The sequence below is a fragment of the Oncorhynchus mykiss genome, chromosome 9, assembly GCF_057628025.1.
Source record: "Oncorhynchus mykiss isolate SJ-2025 chromosome 9, ASM5762802v1, whole genome shotgun sequence".
NCBI lineage: Eukaryota > Metazoa > Chordata > Actinopteri > Salmoniformes > Salmonidae > Oncorhynchus > Oncorhynchus mykiss.
This window is the reverse complement of record NC_143030.1, coordinates 10783081-10801380: the sequence shown is the minus strand read 5'-3', so window position 1 is coordinate 10801380 and position 18300 is coordinate 10783081. Positions and strand designations below refer to the sequence as shown.

The following is an 18300-nucleotide window of genomic DNA, read 5'->3' as shown; positions in this document are numbered from 1 at the left end:
TAAATCCCAAATGCCACGCTATTCCTTAAATAGTGAACTACTTTAGACCAGATCATTGTGGGCCATGGTCTAAAGTAGTGTAGTATTTTCTGTTTTTTATCCGTCAGTGAGACAAGGTTTTATTTAATTTTTTCACAGATGAGCCCTGAATTAACAGAAAATATACACGAAATATAAAATGCAAGCAGAAATATAAACACTTGTTCAAAAAAAATCAGGTCCTCAATCAGCTTTCTGAATTGCCGTAGAGGAACCCGAACATCAAATGTAAGATTGTGAAAATTGTTCCACAAGTAACATGCAAAAACTTGAAGCTGATTTACTCATCAAAGACCAAAGGACTTTCCAGAGTTTTCCACCCCTGAGACCGGGGTGGAGACTCGTGTCTGTAGTGATGATGTTAGGTACGTGGGAGTTTTTTTTTTAAAACGGCTTTATACGGTGCATTCGGAAAGTATTCAGACTCCTAGACCTTTTCCACATTTTATTACGTTACAGCCTTATACTAAGATTAATTAAATTAATGTTTTTCCTCAATCTATAGGTAATGCACCATAATGACAAAGCGAAAACAGGTTTTTGGAAATGTTTGCACACTTAAAACATTTAAGTACCTTATTTACATAAGTATTCAGACCCTTTGCTATGAGAATCGAAATTGAACTCAGGTGCATCCTGTTTCCATTGATCAATGTTGAGATTGGGCCCCCTGAGTGGCGCAGCGGCATCACTTACAGCCCCACGTTCGATCCCAGGCTGTGTCAGAGCCGACCGTGATCGGGAGACCCATGAGGCGGCTCACAATTGGCCCAGCGTCGTCCGGGTTACGCTCTAGCAAATCACGTTCTAGCGACTCCTTGTGGAGGGCCGGGTGCCTGTAAGCTGATTTCGATTGAAAGGTGTTTCCTCCAACACATTGGTGCAGCTGGCTTCCAGGTTAAGCGAGCATCAAGAAGCAGGGTCGTGTTTTGGAGGACGCATATGGCTCTCGTCCTTCGCCTCTCCTGAGTCCGTAGGAGAGTTGCAGCGATGGGACAAGACTGTAACTATCACCAAAAAAAAGATAATCCTTGAGATGTTTCAACAACTTGATTGTGTGTGGTAAATTCAATTGATTGGACATGATTTGGAAAGATATAAGGTATAAAGTCCCACAGTTGTCAGAGCAAAAACCAAGCCACGAGGTTGAAGGAATTGTTCGTAGAGCTCCGAGACAGGATCGTGTTGAGGCACAGATCTGGGGAAGGGTACCAAAAATTTCTGCAGCATTGAAGGTCCCCAAAAACACAGTGGCCTCCATCATTCTTAAACAGAAGAAGTTTGGAACCACCAAGACTCTTCCTAGAGCTGGCCGCCTGGCCAAACTGAGCAATCGGGGGAGAAGGGCCTTGGTCAGGGAGGTGACCAAGAACCTGATGGTCACTCTCAAAGCTCCAGAGTTCCTCTGTGGAGATGAGAGAACCTTCCAGAAGGACAACCATCTCTGCAGCACTCCACCAATTAGGCCTTTATGGTAGAGTGGCCAGACGGAAGCCACTCCTCAATAAAAGGCACATGACAGCCCTCTTGGAGTTTGCCAAAAGGCACCCAAGGACTCTCAGACCATGAGAAACAAGATTCTCCGGTCTGAAGAAACCTTGATTGAACTCTTTGGTCTGAATGCCAAGCGTCACGTCTGGAGGAACCTGGCACCATCCCTACGGTGAAGCATGGTGGTGGCAGCATCATGCTGTGGGGATGTTTTTCACAGACAGGGACTGGGAGACTATTCAGGATCAAGGTAAAGATGAGCAGAGCAAAGTACAGAGAGAGAGAGATCCTTGATGAAAACCTGCTCCAGAGCGCTCAGGACCTCAGATTAGAGCGAAGGTTCACCTTCCAGCAGAAACCTTTGTTTGCAATTACAGAGATCATACGTTTCCTGTAGTTCTTGACCAGGTTTGCACACACTGCAGCAGGGATTTTGGCCCACTCCTCCATACAGACCTTCTCCAGATCCTTCAGGTTTCGGGGAAGTCGCTGGGCAATACGGACTTTCAGCTCTCTCCAAAGATTTTCTATTGGGTTCAGGTCTGGAGACTGGCTAGGCCACTCCAGGACCTTGAGATGCTTCTTACGGAGACACTCCTTAGCTGCCCTGGCTGTGTGTTTCGGGTCGTTGTCATGCTGGAAGACCCAGCCACGACCCATCTTCAATGCTCTTACAGAGGTAAGGAGGTTGTTGGCCAAGATCTTGCGATACATGGCCCCATCCATCCTCCCCTCAATACGGTGCAGTCGTACTGTCCCCTTTGCAGAAAAGCATCCCCAAATAATTATGTTTTCTCCTCCATGCTTCACGGTTGGGATGGTGTTCTTGGGGTTGTACTCATCCTTCTTCTTCCTCCAAACACAAGGAGTGGAGTTTAGACCAAAAAGCTATATTTTGTCTCATCAGACCACATGACCTTCTCCCATTCCTCCTCTGGATCATCCAGATGGTCATTGGCAAACTTCAGACGGGCCGGGACATGCGCTGGCTTGAGCAGGGGGACCTTGCATGCGCTGCAGGATTTTAATCCATGACGGCGTAGTGTGTTACTAATGTTTTTTTTTTAGACTGTGGTCCCAGCTCTCTTCAGGTCATTGACCAGGTCCTGCCATGTAGTTCTGGGCAGATCCCTCACCTTCCTCATGATCATTGATGCCCCACGAGGTGAGATCTTGCATAGAGCCCCAGACCGAGGGTGATTGACCATCATCTTGAACTTCTTCCATTTTCTAATAATTGCGCCAACAGTTGTTGCCTTCTCACCAAGCTGCTTGCCTATTGTCCTGTAGCCCACCCCAGCCTTGTGCAGGTCAACAATTTTAACCCTGATGTCCTTACACAGCACACAGAGGTTGGAGTCTGTTTGATTGAGTGTGTGGACAGGTGTCTTTTATACAGGTAACGAGTTCAAACAGGTGCAGTTAATACAGGTAATTTTTTTTTTTTTATGTTTTATTTCACCTTTATTTAACCAGGTAGGCTAGTTGAGAACAAGTTCTCATTTACAACTGCGACCTGGCCAAGATAAAGCATAGCAGTGTGAACAGACAACACAGAGTTACACATGGAGTAAACAATTAACAAGTCAATAACACAGTAAAAAGAAGAAAAAAGAGAGTCTACATTGTGTGCAAAAGGCATGAGGAGGTAGGCGAATAATGAAAATTTAGCAGATTAACACTGGAGTGATAAATGATCAGATGGTCATGTACAGGTAGAGATACTGGTGTGCAAAAGAGCAGAAAAGTAAATAAATATAAACAGTATGGGGATGAGGTATGTAAAATTGGGTGGGCTATTTACCGATAGACTATGTACAGCTGCAGCGATCGGTTAGCTGCTCAGATAGCAGATGTTTGAAGTTGGTGAGGGAGATAAAAGTCTCCAACTTCAGCGATTTTTGCAATTCGTTCCAGTCACAGGCAGCAGAGAACTGGAACGAAAGGCGTCCAAATGAGGTGTTGGCTTTAGGGATGATCAGTGAGATACACCTGCTGGAGCACGTGCTATGGGTGGGTGTTGCCATCGTGACCAGTGAACTGAGATAAGGCGGAGCTTTACCTAGCATGGACTTGTAGATGACCTGGAGCCAGTGGGTCTGGCGACAAATATGTAGCGAGGGCCAGCTGACTAGAGCATACAGGTCGCAGTGGTGGGTGGTATAAGGTGCTTTAGTGACAAAATGGATGGCACTGTGATAAACTGCATCCAGTTTGCTGAGTAGAGTATTGGAAGCTATTTTGTAGATGACATCGCCGAAGTCGAGGATCGGTAGGATAGTCAGTTTTACTAGGGTAAGTTTGGCGGCGTGAGTGAAGGAGGCTTTGTTGCGGAATAGAAAGCCGACTCCAGATTTGATTTTAGATTGGAGATGTTTGATATGCGTCTGGAATGAGAGTTTACAGTCTAGCCAGACACCTAGGTACTTATAGATGTCCACATATTCTAGGTCAGAACCATCCAGGGTGGTGATGCTAGTCGGGCGTGCTGGTGCAGGCAGCGAACGGTTGAAAAGCATGCATTTGGTTTTACTAGCGTTTAAGAGCATTTGGAGGCCACGGAAGGAGTGTTGTATGGCGTTGAAGCTCGTTTGGAGGTTAGATAGCACAGTGTCCAAGGAAGGGCCGGAAGTATACAGAATGGTGTCGTCTGCGTAGAGGTGGATCAGGGAATCGCCCGCAGCAAGAGCAACATCATTGATATATACAGAGAAAAGAGTCGGCCCGAGAATTGAACCCTGTGGCACCCCCATAGAGACTGCCAGAGGACCGGACAACATGCCTTCCGATTTGACACGCTGAACTCTGTCTGCAAAGTAGTTGGTGAACCAGGCAAGGCAGTCATTAGAAAAACCGAGGCTACTGAGTCTGCCGATAAGAATATGGTGATTGACAGAGTCGAAAGCCTTGGCCAGGTCGATGAAGATGGCTGCACAGTACTGTCTTTTATCGATGGCGGTTATGATATCGTTTAGTACCTTGAGCGTGGCTGAGGTGCACCCATGACCAGCTCGGATTCGAGATGGTCAGTGACCTGTTTGTTGACTTGGCTTTCGTGGAGTGGAGAACAGGAGGGATTCTTAAAGAAAAACGAACAGGTCTGTGAGAGCCGGAATTCTTACTGGTTGGTAGGTGATCAAATACTTATGTCATGCAATAAAATGCAAATGAATTACTTAAAAATCATACAATGTGATTTTCTGGATTTTTGTTTTATATTCCGTCTCTTACAGTTGAAGTGTACCTATGATAAAAAATTACAGACCTCTACATGCATTGTAAGTAGGAAAACCTGCAAAATAGGCAGTGTATCAAATACTTGTTCTCCCCACTGTACACAACTTTAACTTTAATGTATAAGAGATTCTCCTAAATTATAATATTCCAGGCATTTATATCTAAATTACAGTCGTACTTTATCCAAAACCTTTTCAAAGTCAGCTATGAATACTGGGCCTGGTTTTCCAGATTTTTCATAGTGTTCTATTGTTTCCAGTACTTGTCTTACATTATCTCCAATGTATCATCCATGTAGAAAACCTGTCTGATTAGGATGAATAATATTGAATGTGAATAATATTCAACCTTTTTCAATTCTATTTGCGCTATGCATTTTGCTAGAACGTTTACATTTGAAACATAATTGGCCTTATTTAACATTTTAATGATTAGTAGGCTGACACATGCATAACTTTCATGACATTTCCCCTAATGTTGCGCGTATTAGCCTAGCTCCTTTATTGTTGCTTCATTCCTTCCTTGCTTGCGTTCAACAGCTAAATTATACGTCTCGTCCTGATCTTCATCATTTTAATGACATGCTTGAATAAGGTGTCTTTCCTTTCATGAAGATCAAACGGTTACGGGTCTGAATAAATAACTGCTATTGGAAAAGAAAGGGAAAGAGAAAGGGGGATACCAGGTCAGTCGTACAACTAAATGCCCACAGCCTACTGTCATCAGGCGTTGTCTTTTCTTTTAAACTCCCCGACCGGTGCCGTGAATTCTATTGGCTGCTGTAGGGTTTTTAAAATTCAACAAACAAGAGCTTTTCATCCTTCTTTCAATAGTCTATTTAGTATTAGAATTGCTAAAAAAAAAAAAAAAAACATTCTTCCAGCAAACTATTCTAGTCTAGCTTTTCCTGGGACTCCAAGAGCTAAGAAGTGTTTTTAAAAAAAACATCGTATTGATTAAATATAGTTGATTTAAATCAGTGCGCACGCGAGCACTCTGTCATAGTTGATCTATCTCTCTCCATTAATTCCATTAAAATTGCATCCAAAATAGATCATCCTGTTCAAAATTTATATATGTACCTGTCATATATATATATATATACACACACACACACTACCGTTCAAAAGTTTGGGGTCACTTAGAAATGTTATTGTTTTCCATGAAAACATACATGAAATGAGTTGCAAAATGAATAGGAAATATAGCGAAGATGTTGACAAGGTTATAAATTATGATTTTTAATTTAAATAATAATTGTGTTCTTCAAACTTTGCTTTTGTCAAAGTATCCTCCATTTTCAGCAATTACAGCCTTGGCATTCTAGTTTTCAATTTGTTGAAGTGATCTGAAGAGATTTCATCCCATGCTTCCTGAAGCACCTCCCACAAGTTGGATTGGCTTGATGGGCACTTCAAGCTGCTCCCACAACAGCTCAATAGGGTTGAGATCCGGTGACTGTGCTGGCCACTCCATTATAGACCGAATACCAGCTGACTGCTTCTTCCCTCAGTAGTTCTTGCATCGTTTGGAGCTGTGCTTTGGTTCATTGTCCTGTTGTAGGAGGAAATTGGCTCCAATTAAGCGCTGTCCACAGGGTATGGCACGGTGTTGCAAAATGGAGTGATAGCCTTCCTTCTTCAAGATCCCTTTGACCCTGTACAAATCTCCCACTTTACCACCACCAAAGCACCCCCAGACCATCACATTTCCTCCACCATGCTTTACAGATGGCGTCCCCCAGACAGTGAGCAACTCATTGTGAAAATGTATTTCTTTGCAAATTTGTGAAAATGTATAAATAAAAAAATAACAGAAATACCTTATTTACATAAGTATTCAGACACTTTGCTATGAGACTCGAAGTTGAGCTCAGGTGCATCTTGGGGGTGGGGTATGGAGGGGGAGATTTTTTTCAGGGGACAATGGGGGGGGGGGGTCTTGGATGGTTGGCGGTCTGGTGATTTAGAGCTTGGGCCGGTGGCCCAAATTGGTTCGGGTCCCAATTTGTCGACGTGCCCTTGGGAGGGGCACTTGACCCTGTTTGCTTCTGTGGGTCTCTCTAGATGGGAGTCTGTGAGTCTCTCTGGATGGGATTCTGTGAGTCTCTCTGGATGGGAGTCTGTGGGTCTCTCTAGATGAGAGTCTGTGAGTCTCTCTGGATGGGAGTCTGTGAGTCTCTCTGGATGGGAGTGTGGGTCTATCTAGATGAGAGTATGTCGGTCTCTCTAGATGGGAGTCTGTGAGTCTCTCTGGATGGGAGTCTGTGGGTTTCTCTAGATGGGAGTCTGTGAGTCTCTCTGGATGGGAGTCTGTGAGTCTCTCTGGATGGGAGTCTGTGGGTCTCTCTAGATGAGAGTCTATGGGTCTCTCTATATGGGAGTCTGTGAGTCTCTCTAGATGGGAGTCTGTGGGTCTCTCTAGATGGGAGTCTGTGGGTCTCTCTGGATGGGAGTCTGTGAGTCTCTCTGGATGGGAGTCTGTGGGTCTCTCTAGATGAGAGTCTATGGGTCTCTCTGGATGGGGTTCTCTCTAGATTTACATGTTTTTTTTTTTTAACCTTTATTTAACCAGGCAAGTCAGTCAAATTCTTATTTTCAATGACGGCCTAGGAACAGTGGGTTAACTGCCTGTTCAGGGGCAGAACGACAGATTTGTATCTTGTCAGCTCGGGGATTTGAACTTGCAACCTTCCGGTTACTAGCCCAATGCTCTAACCACTAGGCTACCCTGCCGCCCCAGAGTCTGTGGGTCTCTCTAGATGGGAGTGTGGGTCTCTCTAGATGAGAGTCTGTCAGTCTCTCTAGATGGGAGTCTATGGGTCTCTTTAGATGGGAGTCTGTGGGTCTCTCTAGATGGGAGTCTGTGAGTCTCTGAATGGGAGTGTGGGTCTCTCTAGATGAGAGTCTGTCGGTCTCTCTGGATGGGAGTCTGTGAGTCTCTGAATGGGAGTGTGGGTCTCTCTAGATGGGAGTCTGTGGGTCTCTCTAGATGAGTGTCTGTGGGTTTTTCCGGATGGGAGTCTGTGGGTCTCTCTAGATGAGAGTCTGTGGGTCTCTCTAGATGGGTGTCTGTGGGTTTTTCCGGATGGGAGTCTGTGGGTCTCTCTGGATGGGAGTCTGCTAGTTGACTGAATATAATGTATATGTTGAGCGACTTCATAGCAGGTAGATTGTATGTTTTAATATTCAATAATAAAATATTATAAATATAAACAGTAATAATAAGCTTAGATTTTATAGCCTCTGTCTCTTGCACAATATGCAAAATGCACTCTGCTGGCCTCTCTCCTTAAAACTCTACAGTTGAAATAAATAACAAATAATCTTTACAGGTAAAAAATAAGGTAACCCCCTGAAAGCCAGATGGAGATATGTCAAATAGCCGCGCATTTAGTCCTTATATTACTGTAGCATATGTAGGGACCACAATGGAAATAAGCCATTGACTTTACTGTGCAATCCCTGTCACTTTTAAAATTATTTGTGTATATATATATATTTTTTTTACTGACAAATAAAATCAATCAATCTAAACTTGTGCAGCGGGCATTTGATGAATGGAAATAGACAGCTGTTACAAAACAACAAAAAACGTTTAATGACATTCGGAGATTGTCAAGCGACGCCTTCTATACCGGGTAAATCTAAAGTAGAGAGGGATGTGTTTTCAGTTTGTCGCGATTGACATAGCCTTATTTATTGTGGTGTTGAAAAATGCAAACCATGATATTGAAGCGCCCAAAGTCGATATGTTTTGTTTATTGGTTGTCTGGTGCAACCAATACATTTGTTGCATATATTTTATATAATTATGAATGTGGCATCAAAAAGTTGAAAATCAAATTTCCCCCTAGCTGATCATTGTCTGCAGGCGGCAGTGAATGAAACAGGAAGGGGGAGTGATCTCATCTATAGTGGTCGGGAAACCCTCAACCTTCTGGCCCATAGCCCTGCGTGGCATCGACTGTGCCACAAAAGCATGCTAGTTAGCTAACGTCGTTAGTATTCTATGGGCTAAGTTTATATCCACATTTATAAATGTAACTGGGCAAGTCTGTTAAGAACAAATTCTTGTTTACAATGACAGCCTACCCCGGCCAAGCCCTAAACCGGACGACGCTGTCCCAATTGTGCGCCACCCTATGAGACTCCCAAAGCACGGCCGGTTGTGAAGGCTCCTGGAATCAAACCAGGTCTGTAGTGACGCCTCTAGCACTGAGATGCAGTGCCTTAGACCGCTGTGTCACTCAGGAGCCCATGAACATAGGGTAGCTACAGTTACTGTTATTTGTGGTCATACACATTGTTTTGAGTTAATTATCTGAGTGGGGTAGGGTGTTCCATGTATATTACAGTACAAGGGTAGGGTCATGTGAAAATATTTTTTATGTTGGGGAGGGGGCTGCATTTTTTTAATGACACCTTGATTCGGACCAGCCCCTTGATAGTGGAAGTGTAGTTTAGTAGGATGGAGGCTCTATAGCTGTATGGATCTGTAACTGCTACAGTGTAGTTTAGTAGGATGGAGGATCCTATAGCTGTATGGATCTGTAACTGCTACAGTGTAGTTTAGTAGGATGGAGGCTCTATAGCTGTATGGATCTGTAACTGCTACAGTGTAGTTTAGTAGGATGGAGGCTCTATAGCTGTATGGATCTGTAACTGCTACAGTGTAGTTTAGTAGGATGGAGGATCATATAGCTGTATGGATCTGTAACTGCTACAGTTTAGTAGGATGGAGGATCCTATAGCTGTATGGATCTGTAACTGCTACAGTGTAGTTTAGTAGGATGGAGGATCCTATAGCTGTACTGATCTGTAACTGCTACAGTGTAGTTTAGTAGGATGGAGGATCTATAGCTGTATGGATTCATTCGAATTTCTTGCCGCGTTCTGTGAAATGTAGTTGAGCCGGAAACTTTCTTCATGCCTACTTTATTCCGGGGGATTTTTTTGTGTGCCGTACCCTCAAGCCGGAAGTTGTTGGTATCCATCAACTATTTCATACGTAGCTAACTAACTGAATTGATGATTTATCGCCCATCTAATTGGGGTGCATTTATAACTAATGCCTTCCCCAAAAAGTCATAAATGAAGAAATTGGTGCCTCACAAGACCTAATACTAGTAACGACGTGATTCCCGGTAAGTGCCCATAGATGGCTAACAACGGTGGCTAACTACCTCTAAACCTGGCTAACGGGCTAGGTAGCTGGTTAGCAATTGCTCCCTGGCTTTCCAGCAAACAAGAATACATAGATAGTAGCTAGCTAGCTAACCGAAAATGTAACGTTAGCTAGCTAATAACACAGTGAGACATCATAGCTACCTTTCGCTTATTTCGCCGTCTCATGAGTCAGTGGCCAGTTTACTAATGACAACAAAGCAATTGGCTAAGCAGAAACAAACGAATAATTGGTTTGCGTGTCTAGTGGTTAGCTTGTGTATTTCTTCTGACAAATTGGTTTTCTGTCCAATGTTGTGTGTGTGTAGCCGGCGGGTTGCCATGGCTACTAGGATGAAGTTAAAACTGAAGACTGTGTTTGTCCTCTACTTCATGGTCTCACTTATGGGCCTCATCTACGCTCTCATGCAGCTTGGTAAGACTGTCTATCTCTCCTTTCCTTGTCTTCTCTTTCCTCGTTACCTTTACTTGTATCCTGTCCGCATCTCTCTTGGTTCCTTTCCCCTGTCTCCTCTCTGTGTCTCCTCTCCTTTGTTATCACTGACAGTCCTATGAAGTCCTCTTAGATCAGTGGTCTCACAGGAATGTATCACAAATCGTTATTGAGGCAATTGTTGTTTGGTGAACATAGTCCTAACCAGAGCAATACCTTTACAAATAAGATATATAAATATATGGCTTCGGTCCTAACTAACATTTACTTCCATGAGATGTAGTGCACTGAATAGGAGACAGGAATTGGGCTGCATTTCAATTGACTGAATGGGAGACAGGACTTGGGCAGCATTTCAATTGACTGAATGGGAGACAGGAATTGGGCTTCATTTCAATTGCACTAAATAGGAGACAGGAATTGGGCTGCATTTCAATTGACTGAATGGGAGACAGGAATTGGGCTGCATTTCAATTGACTGAATGGGAGACAGGAATTGGGCTGCATTTCAATTGACTGAATGGGAGACAGGAATTGGGCTGCATTTCAATTGACTGAATGGGAGACAGGAATTGGGCTGCATTTCAATTGACTGAATGGGAGACAGGAATTGGGCTGCATTTCAATTGACACCTTAACTGACTGTGTAACCTGTTTCTGTCCTCAGGCCAGCGCTGTGACTGTGCAGAGCATGACATGCCCAAGGACCGTACTATCTCTCGTCTGCGGGGGGAACTGCATCGGCTGCAGGAGCAGATGAGGAAGGCTGAGCCCACCAAACTCCCCCATAAACTAGCAGTGAAACCGGCCCAACCCACCATCTACATCATCACACCAACCTACACCAGGTAGGAAGATGGACAGAGGGAGAGACACACACTTTCTCTACCGCCTGTTGTCTCTTCCCTCTCTCTTTCCTTTCCTTGCTCCATCTCTAACATTCTCTCCATCCCTTTCTCTAGGTTTGTCCAGAAAGCAGAGTTAACCCGGCTTGCCCAGACGTTCCTCCATGTCCCTCAGCTCCACTGGATCCTGGTGGAAGACTCTCCCCATAAAACCCCTCTGGTCTCTGGGTTCCTGGCCTCCAGCGGCCTGGCCTACACACACCTCCACACCCCCACACCACGCGACCGCAAACTACAGGAGGTGGGTTCAGATCCGGTCGCTGACCAGGCACACTATTTTGCATGTCAGTCGTCTGCCAGATCTCACAATGCCTAGATAGCTAACTGCATTATATAAAGAAATCTGATGCACATCCTTATTTACTCACTTCCAAACTCCTACAGGATCTACATTTAAATTAAAACAAAGAATTAAAACATTACCAAATTGATTGATGGATTTATCATTTGATTTATTGATTGGTCATTCTCCCAGGGTGACCCTAGCTGGTTGAAACCCCGCGGGGCGGAGCAGAGAAACGAGGGGCTGCGGTGGCTGAGAGAGGACAGGAGGGGGCAGCCTGGAGCAGACACACAGCTGGGGGTGGTCTACTTCGCTGACGATGACAACACATACAGCCTACAGCTCTTTGAGGAGGTAGGAGACAGACACACAGGATCTGACGTCTTCTAGCTCTTCAACCATGGGGGCTGTGCCAGCTAATTGCCCAAAATATTCTGATTTAACTTCCTCTTTTCAAGAAATAGACTTGGTATGGTATAATTGACTTGACCACCAACAAGACATTGAAGTTTAGCTTTCAAAATGAACCACAAAACATATAAAACATTTTTTACCCTTTTATTCTCCCCAATTTCGTGGTATCCAATTGGTAGTTACAGTCTTGTCTCATCGCTGCAACTCCCGTACGGGCTCTAGAGAGTCCTGCTTCCTCCGAAACACAACCCAACCAAGCCGCACTGCTTCTTGACACAATTCCTGTTTAACCCGGAAGAAAGCCACACCAATGTGTCGGAGGAAACACCGTACACCTGCCGACCGTGTCAGCGACAGAAGTCGCAATGGGACAAGAAACATCCCTGCCGGCCCAACCCACCCTTAACCTGGACGATGCTGGGCCAATTGTGCGGTTCGCGGCCGGCTGCGACAGAGCCTGGACTCGAACCAGGATTTCTAGTGGCCACTCGGGATGCCATGAACCACAAAATTAAGAACTATATTTAACTGTTATATATCACCCCCTGGTGTATTGTATTCTTGTGACTAGTTTAAAACTTGTCTGTAACATCTCTAGATGTGTGGTACCCAGCGTGTGTCTAACATCTCTCTCTAGATGTGTGGTACCCAGCGTGTGTCTAACATCTCTCTCTAGATGTGTGGTACCCAGCGTGTGTCTAACATCTCTCTCTAGATGTGTGGTACCCAGCGTGTGTCTAACATCTCTCTCTCTAGATGTGTGGTACCCAGCGTGTGTCTAACATCTCTCTCTAGATGTGTGGTACCCAGCGTGTGTCTAACATCTCTCTCTCTAGATGTGTGGTACCCAGCGTGTGTCTAACATCTCTCTCTCTAGATGTGTGGTACCCAGCGTGTGTCTAACATGTCTCTCTCTAGATGTGTGGTACCCAGCGTGTGTCTAACATCTCTCTCTCTAGATGTGTGGTACCCAGCGTGTATCTAACATCTCTCTCTCTAGATGCGTGGTACCCAGCGTGTGTCTAACATCTCTCTCTCTCTAGATGCGTGGTACCCAGCGTGTGTCTAACATCTCTCTCTCTAGATGTGTGGTACCCAGCGTGTGTCTAACATCTCTCTCTCTAGATGTGTGGTACCCAGCGTGTGTCTAACATCTCTCTCTCTAGATGTGTGGTACCCAGCGTGTGTCTAACATCTCTCTCTCTAGATGCGTGGTACCCAGCGTGTGTCTAACATCTCTCTCTCTCTAGATGTGTGGTACCCAGCGTGTGTCTAACATCTCTCTCTCTAGATGTGTGGTACCCAGCGTGTGTCTAACATCTCTCTCTCTAGATGTGTGGTACCCAGCGTGTGTCTAACATCTCTCTCTCTAGATGTGTGGTACCCAGCGTGTGTCTAACATCTCTCTCTCTAGATGTGTGGTACCCAGCGTGTGTCTAACATCTCTCTCTCTAGATGTGTGGTACCCAGCGTGTGTCTAACATCTCTCTCTCTAGATGCGTGGTACCCAGCGTGTGTCTAACATCTCTCTCTCTAGATGTGTGGTACCCAGCGTGTGTCTAACATCTCTCTCTCTCTAGATGTGTGGTACCCAGCGTGTGTCTAACATCTCTCTCTCTAGATGCGTGGTACCCAGCGTGTGTCTGTGTGGCCAGTCGGCCTGGTGGGAGGGATGAGATATGAGAGACCTGTGGTCGAGGGGGGGAAGGTTGTACGCTTCCATACTGGCTGGCGCCCCAGCCGCCCCTTCCCATTGGACATGGCTGGCTTCGCCGTGTCACTCAAGCTGGTGATAGCCAATCAGGACGCATGTTTCGACGGCGACGCACCGATGGGGTTCTTGGAAAGCAGCTTCCTGCAGGGATTGGTTACCATGGACGAACTGGAACCTAAGGCGGAGAATTGTACAAAGGTATGTGTGTGTGTGTGTGTGTTGGGTGGGGGGTTGTGGGTGTGGGGGGGGGGGGGGGGGGGGGGGGGGGGGTTGCTAAAGATAGAAGAGTGGTGTTGAACCGGTGATGTTTTTAGTGTAGGGGGGTTGTTGATGGTGTAGGGGGGATGTTTAAACGTTGTGTGTGTGTGTGTGTGTGATTGACAGGTGTTGGTGTGGCACACGCGGACAGAGAAGCCCAAGATGAAACGAGAGGAAGCGCTTCAGAAACAAGGCCTGGGGTCTGATACTGCTGTAGAGGTGTGAGGACAACACACACACACACACACACACACACACCTACAACTACACACACCTACAACTACACACCCCCACTACATCTGCTTTAAAACTTTCCATGTGTCTGAAAAAGGCTCCCTGTATAGTGCAATACTTTTGTCCAGAGCCCTATGGGTCTCTAGCTGTAAGGGTACACTTAATGGGTCTCTAGCTGTAAGGGTTCACTTAATGGGTCTCTAGCTGTACGGGTTCACTTAATGGGTCTCTAGCTGTACGGGTTCACTTAATGGGTCTCTAGCTGTACGGGTTCACTTAATGGGTCTCTAGCTGTAAGTGTACACTTAATGGGTCTCTAGCTGTACGTGTACACTTAATGGGTCTCTAGCTGTACGGGTTCACTTAATGGGTCTCTAGCTGTACGGGTTCACTTAATGGGTCTCTAGCTGTACGGGTTCACTTAATGGGTCTCTAGCTGTAAGTGTACACTTAATGGGTCTCTAGCTGTACGTGTACACTTAATGGGTCTCTAGCTGTACGGGTTCACTTAATGGGTCTCTAGCTGTACGGGTTCACTTAATGGGTCTCTAGCTGTAAGGGTTCACTTAATGGGTCTCTAGCTGTACGGGTTCACTTAATGGGTCTCTAGCTGTACCGGTTCACTTAATGGGTCTCTAGCTGTACGGGTTCACTTAATGGGTCTCTAGCTGTACGGGTTCACTTAATGGGTCTCTAGCTGTACGGGTTCACTTAATGGGTCTCTAGCTGTAAGGGTACACTTAATGGGTCTCTAGCTGTAAGGGTACACTTAATGGGTCTCTAGCTGTACGGGTTCACTTAATGGGTCTCTAGCTGTAAGGGTACACTTAATGGGTCTCTAGCTGTAAGGGTTCACTTAATGGGTCTCTAGCTGTACGGGTTCACTTAATGGGTCTCTAGCTGTACGGGTTCACTTAATGGGTCCCTTTTTTTCAATTTTAGCCTAAAATGACATACCCAAATCTAACTGCCTGTAACTCAGGCCCTGAAGCAAGGATATGCATTTTCTTGGTACCATTTGAAAGGAAACACTTTGAAGTTTGTAGGAATGTAGGAGAATATAACACATTAGATCTGGTAAAAGAAAATACAAAGAAGGGAAAAAAACGTTTTTTTTGTTGTACCATCATCTTTGAAATGCAAGAGAAAGGCCATAATATATTATTCCAGCACAGGTGCAGTTTAGATATTGGCCACTAGATGGCAGTGTATGTGCAAAGTTTAAGTCTGATTGCATTTCCGTTCAAAATTTTGTATCAAGACTGCCCAAATGTGCCTAATTTGTTTATTAATAACTTTTCATGTTCAAAACTGTGCACTCTCGTCAAAACAATAGCATGGTATTATTTCACTGTAATAGCTACTGTAAATTGGACAGTGCAGTTAGATTAACAAGAATTTAAGCTTTCTGCCAATATCAGATATGTCTATGTCCTGGGAAATGTTCTTGTTACATTAGACCTCATGCTAATCACATTAGCCTACGTTAGCTCAACCGTCCCGCAGGGGACCGGTCTCTCGAGCTGTAAGGGTCCCCCCCCCCCGCCCCCACACATTTAGGATTTTGCCCTAGCAGTACGCAGCTGATTTTTTAAATAACCAACTCATCACTAAGCTTTGCTTATTTGAATCCGCTGTGTAGACGTTAGGGCAAAAACCAAAAGGTGCACCCAGGGAAGGGGGTGGGTTGGGAACCCTGTTCCGGCTAGCTGTACTATGCTGATGCTGTATATGGAACTAACAAGATATTCTTAGTGGTACCCTATCCTCCTATATGTGTTTACAGAATAGGGTGGCATTTAGGATGCAGACACAGTGTACATAATGTAAGATATTATCTGAAGACTGTTTTTAAGACCAGTCAACCTATTTAAATGTGTCGTAACTGTGAATGTGTTTTGTTTGTGTGTGTAGTTCCAGTCAAGAGTTGGGACACACCTACTCATTCAAGGTTTAATTATTATTATTTATATATATATATATATATTTTTTTTTTACAGTTTTCTACATTGTAGAATAATAGTGAAGACATCAAAACTACGAAATGACACATATGGAATCATGTAGTTAGCCCAAAAAAATTAAATAATTCTAAATATATTTTAGATTCTTCAAAGTAGCCACCCTTTGCCTTGATGACAGCTTTGCACACTCTTGGCATTCTCTCAACCAGCTTCATGAGGTAGTCACCTGGAATGCATTTCAATTAACAGGTGTGTCTTGTTAAAAGTTAACCTGTGGAATTTATTTCCTTTAAAGTGTTTGAGCCAGTCAGTTGTGTTGTTGACAAGGTAGGGGTGGTATACAGCAGATGGCCCTATTTGGTAAAAGACCAAGTCCATATTATGGCAAGAACCGCTCAAATAAGCAAAGAGAAATGACAGTCAATCATTATTTTTTAAGACATGAAGGTCAGTCAATCCGGAAAATTTCAATAACTTTGAAGGTTTTTTGATTCACGCAGCCAAAATAAATGCTTCAGAGTTCAAGTAACAGACACATCTCAACATCAACTGTTCAGAGGAGACTGCGTGAATCAGGCCTTCATGGTCAAATTGCTGCAAAGAAACCTCTACTAAAGGACACAAAAATAAGAAGAAACATGAGCAATGGACATTAGACCAGTGGAAATCTATCCTTTGGTCTGAGTCCAAATTTCAGATTTTTGGTTCCAACCGCCATGTGTTTGTGAGACGCAGAGTAGGTGAACGGATCTCTGCATGTGTGGTTCCCACCATGAAGCTTGGAGGAGGATGTGTTGAGGTGTCTGGGACAATTTTCTGGTGACACGGTCAGTGATTTATTTAGAATTCAAGTCACACTTAACCAGCATGGCTACCACAGCATTCTGCAGCGATATGGCATCGCATCTGGTTTGGGCTTAGTGGGACTATCGTTTGTTTTTCAACAGGACAATGACCCAACACACCTCCAGGCTTTGTAAGGGCTATTTTACCAAGAAAGAGAGTGATGGAGTGCTGCATCAGATGACCTGACCTCCACAATCACCCGACCTCAACCCAATTGAGATGGTTTGGGATGAGTTGGACGGACTGCAGAGTGAAGGAAAAGCAGCATATGTGGGAACTCCTTCGAGACTGTTGGAAAACCATTCCAGGTGAAACTGGTTGAGAGAATTCCAAGAGTGTGCAAAGCTGTCAAAGGGCGGTTACTTTGAAGAATCTCAAATATATCATATTTTGATTTGTTTAACACTTTATTTGGTTACTACATGATTCCATATGTATTATTTCATAGTGTTGATGTCTTCACTATTATTCTACAATGTAGAAAATAGTAAAAAATAAAGAACAACCCTTGAATGAGTAGGTGTGTCCAAGCTTTTGACTGGTACTGTATGTGTGTGTGTGTGTGTGAGTGAGTACTAGGGTAGCAGAATTCTGGGAACTTTCCCCAGGTTTTCTAGAAGTCCCAGTTGGAAGATAACCGAGCACGAGTCGGGAACAAGCATGAAATCTGGAATCTTCCAACCAGGATTTTCTGGAAAACCGTAGTTTAGCCACCATGTGTGTATTAGTAGAGTACTTGGCAGTAGATAAGGATACTAAGTGGTTGAGTGTACTGTGCTGCCTGTTGAATCTGTCTGTAAGAACGTTATTAAGTGCAGCCCAAATGGCATCCTAGTCCCTTTTTATAGTGCACTACTTTTGACTATGGTCTATAGGGCTCTCCAAAGTAGTGCACATATATACAATATATAGGTTGTCATTTGGGAAGCATTCTCAGTATTATGTGGCCGTTGTCTTAATTGTCCCTGCCTTGAAAATAAATACATTATTTAATCAGGAAAATAAACATTTTGTTGTTTTGTGAAATTCTTCTTGCCGTTTTTGTCTTCTTCAGAGGAATTTCAGTAAATGACCGTGTCTGGCTTTTATCCAGTTTCACCGAACGGAGGCATTTTATTAGGCTAGTGTCAGCGACTTTGAAAGACACACTAACCCACACGTTCTCAGGGTGACTCCCATTTATAGAGAATAAAGGCTAGGTAGTGACAACGATGAGCTGTCACATTGAAGACTGAAGAAGCCAGTGAGAGAATCTACAGTCTTAACTTTTGTCTTTCGTAAAAATAAAAATTATTT

At 44.3% G+C, this 18300-nt stretch overlaps 1 protein-coding gene across 4 annotated transcripts; it reads left to right on the top strand.

The window, feature by feature from the left end:
- Window positions 1-9711: 9711 nt before the first annotated feature.
- b3gat3 (beta-1,3-glucuronyltransferase 3 (glucuronosyltransferase I)) lies at window positions 9712-18030 on the top strand. 4 transcript variants are annotated; one of them, XM_090183426.1, is made up of 8 exons: window positions 9712-9913; window positions 10262-10368; window positions 11054-11234; window positions 11349-11532; window positions 11767-11928; window positions 13610-13900; window positions 14087-14179; window positions 17106-18030. In XM_090183426.1, the coding sequence occupies exons 2-8, from the start codon at window positions 10275-10277 to the stop codon at window positions 17136-17138; spliced, it is 1038 nt and encodes a 345-aa protein (XP_090039552.1). In that variant the 5' UTR covers window positions 9712-9913; window positions 10262-10274; the 3' UTR covers window positions 17139-18030. The 4 variants fall into 4 exon arrangements, with proteins under 4 accessions (XP_090039552.1, XP_036843082.1, XP_090039553.1 ...); XM_036987187.2 differs by lacking the exon at window positions 17106-18030 and having other exon boundaries at window positions 14087-14893; XM_036987188.2 differs by lacking the exon at window positions 10262-10368 and having other exon boundaries at window positions 9734-9913.
- Window positions 18031-18300: the final 270 nt, after the last annotated feature.